The 11,130-nt window shown below is 31.2% G+C and overlaps 1 protein-coding gene across 1 annotated transcript; it reads right to left on the bottom strand.

The window, feature by feature from the left end:
• Window positions 1-7,413: 7,413 nt before the first annotated feature.
• On the bottom strand, window positions 7,414-9,667 carry LOC101219851 (transcription factor bHLH3). Its single transcript, XM_011653141.2, has one exon. The coding sequence runs from the start codon at window positions 9,176-9,178 to the stop codon at window positions 7,673-7,675; it is 1,506 nt and encodes a 501-aa protein (XP_011651443.1). The 5' UTR covers window positions 9,179-9,667; the 3' UTR covers window positions 7,414-7,672.
• Window positions 9,668-11,130: the final 1,463 nt, after the last annotated feature.

Here is an 11,130-nt window from a genome sequence, read left to right as displayed (position 1 = left end):
TATCTCTAATAATATATAGATTCCATTCGCGATAAAATCTATTGTTTATAGAATTTTATAGTGTTAGTTTAACACTACTATTTCTAGAAGTTCTATTATTTATGTTGTATTTAGAGACATTTTTAAAATTACGAAATAAATTAAAATATTTACAAACTATAACAAAATTTTAGATTCTATCAATGATAAAAGTTGATAGACTTCTATCATTGTCTATCAATAACATTGATCAGTGTCTATCAATATCTATTATTGATATAATCTGAAAATGTTACTATATATTGTAAATATTTGATCAAATTTGCTATTTTTGACTATTTCTTTTTTATATATAAAATACAATTTTGGTTGCTCGATATATATAAAATAGCATTGATTAGTTATAGTAAACCGAGTAGCATAAGTAGTTTTAAGATGTAAAATATAAAAGAAATTTGGTGTGGGAGACTTGTGTCTTGAAAAGGAAAATAAAATACAAACCGTTTATAATTGATATATTATTATTGATTAGTTGTAGTAAACCGAGTAGCATATTAGTAATAAAACGTGAAATGGTTTGTGAAGTTGTTAAAGTTAGAGTTGAATTGGTCTGTATCAAAGAAGAGGAAGAAGAATAAAAATAAAAAAATCATAGTCAATGTCCAAGGCATGAAAACGTATAGATTTTCAAGGGTTTGTTGTTTTTGCTAATTATTCTCAATACCTTTTGCTTCAAGTTGTAATTTGACAGGAAAAACAAAACAAATACTTTTACCCTTTCAACTATTGCCTTTTTCTTTTTTTTTTTTTCTTTTTTCATTTTAAGTTTCAAACTCTAATACTTCAAATATATTTCAAACATTTAACTCATAAAAAATCAATTAATAATCTACATAGGATTTTACAATTAAAACGCATGGAATGGTTCTTTAACGTACACATTAATATTTATATAAAATAACTTTAAAAATATTAAATATTTTGAAAAGCGTGTTTATAATATTTGTGTTTATGGACATGGTTGGTTAATCAAGAACCTACTCGGAATTGGAATATATATTTTCAAGTGATTAAATTAAAAAAATAAGTTATTATGAAAAATAAAGTTGTCTCATAAACACCAAATTTGGATTTTGAAAGAAAAATGAGTTTATAAGATAAGCGATTATAAGATAAACACTTGAAACCAACTTTTAGAAAAATTATCTTTCACCATTGTTAATATGGTTTTCCTAATTTGTATAAGAAACTACGACCATTATTTTTTGTAGCCGTTGATAAACAACCTCTCTAGCCACTAGCATACCTTTGTCCACAATCTACAGTGACCATTGTCGTTGGCTACTGGCCATCGACCTCCCACCACTGTATCCCAATGACGGTCTACCAAACTCCTGTCATCAACTTCTACGAACAAATTCTCTTATTTCTAATTTGAAAATATTAATGAAAATACTTTTAATATATAACAAACTAAACCAAATTTCACCAAAAACAATTTGAAAAAGAAATTTGCAAACACATTTGTGTTTTTATTTAAGAAGTTTTTTTTTTTTTTTGTTTTTCAAAATATTTAGATGAAATACAACTTTTCTATAAATTCCCTAGACTTTATAATTTTATTTGATTTGTGTACCATACAAACACTTATAAATAATGGTAATAAACAATTACATGTGTATCGTGTCTATATATTTAAAATTTTTAAGTGATATATGTTTTAGATTAGGAAAAACAATATTAAACAAGTTCCTCATTTTTTTTTGGTCCCTCAACCATCTCAATTTGATTGTTAAGAAATCTTCAAATATTTAGAAATAATTATGTTAAATACAATAGAAAAGAAGCCTTACTCCATATTTTAATTAAAAGAAGGCAATATATGAGGTAGGCTCGCCAATCACAATGATTAGTATTGATCCAACCAACCTAAGATTCAACCAAACAAATAGATAGCTATACACTTAGAAGCTCACTATTTGTCCTAACATTCCCTTGATGTTAAAGCAATTAGGATAATTCGGAATTGCATGCATCTCATTTTTTCATATTAAACTAATTTGTTAATTAAGGACAAATTAATTTAGCTCTAGTTAATTTGTTTAGGAGGATCGGATGGATAATTATGAGTAATAACAATTCAACCATCAAATGTCACACTACAAAAACTTTTACTTTTTCTGACGAAAAAAACGTCAACTTAAGTTATGCCGATACATTCTTTTTGTATCGGTAAAAACATCGTCATATTCATGTCAGGAGAAGTTCTTGTCAACGAAATTAAATTTTGTCGACATAAGTATCTTTTTCCTGATGTATATTGTTGCGTTGGCATGTAAGTTTTGCTGACGAAACTCAACTTCCTCGACATACAACTTTTTCTGACGAAACGCAACTTCTTTGGCTAGGTTTGTCGATAAAACGCAATTGTGCCAAGATAATGCATTTTTACCTATGAAAAATGTTGTGTTGGCATATAAGTTGTCTCAACGAAAATCTATGTTTTCTTGGCATACTCGTTGTTCAAAATACAGTAAAAAACATATGTTTGCTGACGTCATTTTCGTCGGCATAAATGGTTTATAGTTTTATATATAAATTGTAATTGCTGAATAAGTATTTTTTCAGCAATTTTTTCAATAATATGTAATTATGCATGACCAATAATTAATCGACAATTAAATCAGTAGAGGAACAAATATAACAAAAATTAAGCTTTTATATTAAAAATAAAACTAATTATATTCAATTCAACAATGTAAGGCAAACTTTGTCATTCTAACTTTTCACAAGTCTTCTAAACCAAAAAAAAAAAAATTAATTCACCTAACCAATGTATAACCTAACCCAAAATAAGTGAGATGTGCTACACCAATAAGTAATCATCTCGAAATATTCTCCCAATCTCCAAAAGAAATCGATGTTGATCAAGATCACACGTATAACATGAAATAAGAAACAAAATACAAGTGAGAATGTGGCAAAGTAACAAACATGTTTTGAATAGAAGAACTTCAAAACAACCCAACTGAGACTCTTTTAGTTATTTGAATTCGTCCAAATTTTCTTTCCTTGTGATTTTTTCGAAATTGAAACCAACACTAAAAGAAAATGGAGAACTCCCGAATTAAAGATGTATTATGTCTCCTAAAGAGAAAACGGAGAGAAAAAAATTATTATTAGAGAAGATAATTCAAATTAAAGATGAAGGGGTATTATGTCTCCTAAAGGGTTAGAGAGAGAGTTTAATTTATATATAGCACACTTCCCAAAAATTTATGGTAAAAATTCGTAAATAATGTAAATATGATAAATACAAATATGACTAGAGTTGTTAAAATACCAAATATCAGATATCCAAGGTAGCATTACAACCCTGTATGTTACATCAAAGATTCTAATTTACCAAAGACCTATGCTATACCAATGATCTTTGACCAGTTGTTTTTAGTTCAACAAACGAGGATTATGGATTCAAAATTAAAATTTGGTCTTTTGAAAAGCAAGTTATGTATTGACAATTGGGGTCATATACCACACCATTTGATTAGCATTTTCTCACATGCTTGGCTACCTAATTCACTCTATTATGTCCCCATTTACCAAGCATTGAAATTATCCATCTCCATGTCACAAGTGTCAACTCTCAAGCTTGCACCTTGTTTAAATTTGTAATTTTCAATCTTGTGGAATACTAAAGCCAATATTTTAGAATTTTTTTTAATTGTTATTATCTATTCAATAAAACATGTAAAATAATGGACCAACGAAAGTAAATAAATCACATGACACAGCGGGATGGATCCAAGGAGGAGGAGCTTCAAATCAAACCCTACAGATTTTGTTTCAATATGGTTGGTAAAGGCCATAATACCGTCAACAACAAAATTTCAAATTCCACAACTAAAGGAGAAGCCTATGATAAAGGCCTTGTCGTTGAATACAGCAACAAATAGCTTCCACATATGCTCAATAGAACTACTAATTAACTCCATAACTTTGTGCATTAAAATCATATTTTGAAGTTAGAGGTAAACATACTTTGGATCAGTTAGGCAACCTAGTCACTTAATTAATAAATGAAGTATCTCCAAAAATCTCCGAAGGCTAAATAAAGAAAACTGACATCTTTTCGAGCATAGTTCCATGATCGACACATTACATATAATTCACAATCTCATATATCTTCATTTTCCTTATTTAGAAAAAAGATATTTTAAAAAAAGTTTACCACATAGCAAATTTATTTTGGGTTCTTCTCCTGCTGTATTTTAAGTTGACGCAACTCCAGACTGCACCCAAGATTTTCGATTCTGGATGTGCTTTTTTGTACAGGTTATTACATATGAAATTAGTGTCGAAAATTAAGAATCTTACAACTTCAACTTCAACGAATAAACTGTTATTTTTTAATTTATGTATACAAATTATTACTTCACAAACATGGGTCGCAACCATTTCTTGTCTGATGCCCCCAAGCCAAAAAAATAAATAATAGAAGACAATAAATAAAATAGAATTTTCAGTTTCATGTAATTGATCACAGCTGCCTCTCCATGGTTCTATACCGTCATCATCGAACAAACATCAAGAGCTTTGAGCAGTAGAGTCAACGTTGAGAGCGGAATCGGGAATAGGTGGCGGTCGTGCATGGACGAAATGATGACCGGCAACATTCATCGTCTGAAGAGTGCATCGACCATTGCTTTGGCCTGGAATGCCGGTGCATGGATTGCGACCGGACGGTGGCACTGGAGCACGTTGCAAGACTTGAATGATAGGTAACACAAAAACACTATGATCATTCTTTTCCTCCTTCATCCATTTCTCTACTTTCATAACCCTAGCTCCCACCATAACTTGTGAAGAAGCTACCAAGATAATGAAAAATAACAACACATTCTTTTGAGAGATGCCCATCTTTTAATTTCAATACAAATAATACCAACTTCTTTCTTTCTTTCTTTCTTTCTTTCTTTTGTTTTTGGCTTAGGAAGAAGTAGTTGAAGTATGTAAAGAGAAATGAGAATGAGACGAATTGAGAGTTGGGTTGATATTTATAGTATCGTTGGTGTAAATTGACCAAAGACTTTTTAGAAGTGTTTTAATTAAAAAAAAAAAAAAAAGATTGATTTGACTGAGTAATGTAGTTTGAAGGTTGACAACAACGTTAGAATGAATCAAAGAACACGTAGGTTGGACCATTCATATATAAAATACTGTTGGAAAACATCCAAACATATTATTTAAATCCTAAATAATTAATCAAAAACTTGAGATCAAAGAAATTATAACAACTCGTAGAATAATAATCGTAAGTTCTCTAGTTACTGTTAGCTTAAGATGTGACTTTATTTTCTTGTTTGGGAAAGCTGTGTAATATTTGACCCAAAATCCGAGGGTCGGTTAACAATTTTTTACAAAGACTGATTGAAATGTTTTTCCTTTTTATTGTTTAAATAAAACAGAGTTGTCTTGGGGATCAAAGTCACCTAATCATTCTTCATAATTAACAATATTTAGAGAGAAAAAATCGTAAAGGAAAAGTAGTAAAAATAGTGTGGTAAACTTTTTTTAATTTTACATAAAAATGTATATTTACTTGATAAAATTAATAAATCATTATGACTCACCAAATTATATTGACGTTAATATCAAACTTAGTCTAAGATGATAGTTTTAAAAGTTTAATTAAGGAATTTTTAAAAAAATATAACACACGTCCACAAAATATTTACACTTTATAGAACAATTTTGAAAACGAAAAAAATTCACAGACCCACAATGAAAAATACAAAAATTGTCTCAATCAACACACGATTAATTAGCCACACGCGTGCATGTAATTCTTTTCTTCTAAACGATCATGATACACGATCGTGTAGTTTTTTTAACGATGAAAAAAATGTTTTAAATCTAAATGATCGTGTTGATCACCCTAAACAATTTGTTGACTATGGTAAGCGATTGTTTAGATCATATCAACACAAACGTGTTGTTCTTTTTAAACAATGGGAAAATGACTTCAAATCTAAACACCTGTGTTGACCTAGCAAAACAATCATGTTAACTATGATAAAAGATCGTTTAGATGATATCTACATTATTATGTAGTTCTTTTTAAACGATGTGAAGATGACTTCAAATCTAAATGATCGTACTAACATTAATGCCAAACGATTATGTTCATTGTGTTTACTAGGTAAGCGATTGCTTAGATCATATCAAAGTGATATTTAAACTATCTTGATATTTTGAAAGAGAAACTAGACGAAAGAAAGAGAAATGAATAAAAACAGAAGAATGAAAATCTAGAAGAGGAGTCGAAGAAACTTGGAAGAGAAGATGAATAAATTGCAAGGAATAAGAAGAAAGAGAATTGACGAATCATTCAAAATGTCGAGAGCAAATTTAAAATTTATGAAAATATTTTATCGACTTCATGGGTTTTTCATTTTTGTTACACAAGGTGTATTCGGATGTTTGGTTACATTTAGTAAGCTAATCTTTTTGCTTAAAGTAAAAATTCTAAAGCTAATGGCGATGTAAAGGTGATTTTGAGCATAAGAACAATTTAAAAAGTGATTGCAGATAAATTAATAAATAATTAGATTTAACTGACGATCTAAATGGTGTTTTTTACTCCCACAAACGCAATTCCAAATCTAAAAAATATGTGCCCATAAACTATCATTTTTAATTTTACACTTCACATTTCATAAATGTTCTAAAATTTGTATAGAATAGATGGTCTTTGGTTGGAAGGTTAGCTAAGGAGCAAAATTCAAAGACATACATAAAGAAAGAGTAATTTTCAATTTTTTTTTTTTAATTTCGCAATTTATTTACTATTTTCCATTTGTGGTGAAAACGTGGTTTCTACTTCAATAACTATTTTTTATCCATATTACAACAATAAAATTTGGGAATTTCAATTTCAACTAACTTGACGTTGAACATAGAACTTGAACTAGTGTTGCAATTAGTGACTTCACACAGCTGAATTTAAAAATTACCCATAAACCGGCAAATAATATAAAAACGTATAAATAATTAATTCAATGAATGTATAAATTGCACCAACTATTACAACAGTAAAATTTAAATTTGAGAAATTAAAAGTCAAGGATGAAATGTATTAACTCAAAATATGGGTAAGAATTCAACTTTCAATATTCATCACTTGCCTCTTTAATTCTTTAACAAAACTCGACTAAACAGAACCCTAAAAGTTAAAGACAGACTCTTGACATACTCTTTCATTTTCTTCAATCAAAGCCAAGCTCAAATGAAGCTTGAACTCGGACAACGAATAATTTCAATAGTTTTATTTAAAGGAGTGGAAATCTTGATCGTTAACTAAACGGGTTCTGGAAATGATTGGACTAGTTAATAAAAAAAAGCACATCGAAGACACTAAGAAACAAAGAAATGTGAAGGTTTAAACATAGTTCAATTAATAACTGATGTTTTAACTTATATTAATTATCAATCCAATACAGAACATGGCACATCTAGATACTATAAACAAACAGAGGAAGAATGTAATTTGGCTTTTACAAACTTCACTAAAAGGCAATTTCCACATTTTAATACAACAAAGTATATAAACTAGTCATATAGAACAACGTGAAAATCAACATGTGAAGCCTTCGCTCTATATATTTATAGAAGTGGTACTTTACATATAACATCATTTTGATAGGGCAGCCACCAGCTTCTCCTTCAATTGTTCTGCAGCACCACCTTCAGTTCTAATGAAGAACGAGTGAATAACTTTGTCATTGTCAGTGCTGGTTGTGACGTTAGATTCTTGAGCTTCAATTTGATGTTCCCTAAATGTTTTGATTACTTTAGAAACAGGGTGCAAGTCCAATGGACAACTCACCCTCACAACAGCATCCTCTTCTCTTGCGTGAAAATCGATCTCTGTGTTTTTCTCCCTGCCACTGGCGATTTGTTTTTCAGTCTCCATAACCTTGATTTTCATTTGGAGATCAGTAATATAGGTAATAGCATCGCCAAGCAGAGAAGCCTTGTCCATCTTAGAGATATTTGGGACAACAGCTCTTAATGCATAGAATCGTTGGTTAAGTTTCTCACGTCTCTGTCGCTCAGCTTCCACATGATTCAACGGTTCTTCTCTCCCATTAGCAGGTTTTCTCCCTCTCTTTCTAGGTTTTCTATCATCTCCTTGAGGAGACGACTCATCCCTCGGGAACTCCATAGTCGAAAGCCTTGTTTGAGCATTGAAACCCCCCACAACTTCTTGGTTTCCATGTGGAAACATTTTTGCATCATTATCATCACCTCGGCAACCGTTTGAAGAGTTCCCAAATATATGATTACCACCTAAACCTTGCAGCTCATAACCTTCTGATGAAAAATTAGTATCATCTTCCAACTTCGGTGAAAAATTAATACTAAGCGATCGAGGTTTTGTTCCACCTAAACTTAGTTCGTGTCCAAAGATCCTTGGAAATGCCTTCAATTGGGCAGTAATTGATCCCCCAAAGGAAGCTCTAACCAACTCTAGAACACCCTGATCTTCAGGAATTGATTTAGTAGATCCAAGTTCAACAACTCCCAACTTCACTGGTACAAACACCAATGTCTGGAAACCAGCCACTTTAGCTAGAAAACCTCTCGATTGGTAATTACGCAAACAACTCGTTACATCTGAAGCCCATATAGACTTACCGGATTTGTAGGACTCCCCAAGACTGCTCCCAGAGTCGCACATAAACTTGTAATACTTGGAAGTTAAGTAAAGCATCTCGATATCCGATGCTTCATCTCTCCTTGCTCCATATCCATCTTCATCAGACCGACCAAATGAAGATTGAAGCATTTGAAGCACTTGCGTCTTCAATTCCTCTTTCTTCCCTCCTTGAACATCCACACTAGAAATTCCAATCTCAATCTTTGAATCGTTACAGTTCCCATCACCCCAAATCAAAGCCAAAGCCCCAGATTTCAAGGTAACCACACGCCAAAAGATTGCATAATTCCAACTTGAACCATCCAAAACTTGGCTTAACCCTTGATTCACACTTGAATCACCAAGAGAAAATTGCAAGGAGTCTTGCGGTAAGATATTGATAGATGCCAATGAAATCAAGAACTCACAAGCTTCACTGCCAACAATTGATTCCACCACAACTCTCGTTTCTTCACTAGCCCAAAATTTTTCACCCATCTTTAAGAAATGAAATCAGCAGAAGAAAGGAACCCAACGCAACCCAATCCCACTGTAATTCTAAAATCCCCTCCCCATAGCAAGAAAAGGTCTAAATGACTCAAATAAGCAAAGAAAATGGAAATGGAATTGAATTTCGAGGAAACCCCGATTTGAATTCCTCTTCAAACGACAAGTAATTCTCCAAATTAAGTTATTGAGAGCAAGAAAGTGAAGGCAGTGAAGCGACGAAATGAATCAAAAATCCAAGAATACTCGAAGAACAGAGTAGAAAAACTGACCTGAAATTAGAAAGGGATCTGAATTTGTAAGGATGGGTGGCCTCAATTTGGGTCAAAAATGAAAAGAGAAACAAGGGATTGGATTTTTCTTTTCTTCGGCTATCTGATCTAGAATCTAGGTTTCTCGTTCTCCTTGAATGTGTTGCTAGAAGCTGGAGTGCATAAATAATTTTTATTTATTATTATTTTCTACGCTGGAAGCACCAATTACCTTTGCTTTCTTTTTTCATGTGATTCACATCAAAAAACATGTCAGAAAATTAAATACATTAATACTTTTTCCTAAAATAAAATATAAAATAAGAAAAAACCAACCCCAAGTTTAGGGCATAGTTCCCAAATATCACGTGAACCCTGACCATTTCGGTTTGACCCCTATCCAATCGGGTCTTAACCCAGGGTTCAAATTGGTTGGAAACTTTTAATATTTTAGCAACATATTTACGAAACAATTTCAAAAACAAACAAAAATCTCACATACTCACAATCAAAATTACCAAAAATGTCTCGTGATTAATTGACATCTAAAGTAATAAGAAACCATCATTTAAATTTGACTATTTTTACCTATCTGCAATTGTTAAATCTAAACTTTTCAAGATTTTTTTATCGTTTAAATTTGGGTAGCCAAATCTAAATAATTTTTTTCATAATCTTTTATACACACAAACACCGTTTAAATTTTATGTAGGCATTTCAATGATTTTTTTGATACACAATCTTGAAAAAAATCGTTGGGATATTGGCACACAATCGTATACCAAATATAAAAAAATCTACAAGATCGTGTACCAAAAATAAAATATTTATGTTTAGTACACGATCTTGAAAAAAAAAAATCGTTGAGATATTAGTATACAATCGTATAGATTTTGCTACATGATCGTATACCAAATTTAAAAGATCTCGGTATACGATCTTAAACCAAGATCGTTTAGATTTAATACACGCGTGTATATCCACTAGTACAAAAGTGGGCTACGACGACAGTTATTTACTGTCGCGAACCGGATTTCGCGACAGTTATTTCAGTCATAGAAGCGGGAGTCATGGAAGCCTTCGACGACAGTTTTTGAAAACTGTCGCAATAGGTTGTTTTATGACATGAAATAAATGTCGTTAATCAACATTCACGACATTCAATAACTGTCATAATTTATTTTATGACATTCAATAACTATCATCATTTCTTTATTAACGACAGTTAAATAATTGTCACGAATTCTATTATCGTGACATGTATTAATTGTCATGAATATGTTTTTCGCGACAGTTTTTTTTTGTAAAAATGTCATTGTTTAGTTATTGACGACATTTTTTTCCAGTCAACATTGTGCAATCGTGACAGTTTTTCGATAACATTAATGTCATGTGTTTTGCCATTGACGACATTTTTTTCCAGTCAAATAAATGCAATCGTGACAGTTTTTTTTAAAAAAATTGTCATTGTTTATCTTATGACGACATGTTATTTCTGTCACATATAGAGCAATCGTGACAATTTATTTTGTTAAATAACTGTCATCGTTCTCCAATTTAACAACAACACTATTAACTATCACATTTCTCAATTTCCTTATAGTTTTATTCTGTTCTCCATGCAGCTCCACCATTACACGAACCATTAGAATGACAATAATGTAGCTGAGAATGACAAATTTGAAATTATAC

The sequence above is a fragment of the Cucumis sativus genome, chromosome 3 (assembly GCF_000004075.3).
Source record: "Cucumis sativus cultivar 9930 chromosome 3, Cucumber_9930_V3, whole genome shotgun sequence".
Taxonomy (NCBI): Eukaryota; Viridiplantae; Streptophyta; class Magnoliopsida; order Cucurbitales; family Cucurbitaceae; genus Cucumis; species Cucumis sativus.
This window is presented reverse-complemented; position numbering and strand designations above follow the sequence as displayed.

Bases quoted from the DNA above. Each gene is read 5' to 3' on its own strand.
- LOC101219851 (XM_011653141.2), bottom strand. From the start codon at position 9,178: ATGGGTGAAAAATTTTGGGCTAGTGAAGAAACGAGAGTTGTGGTGGAA.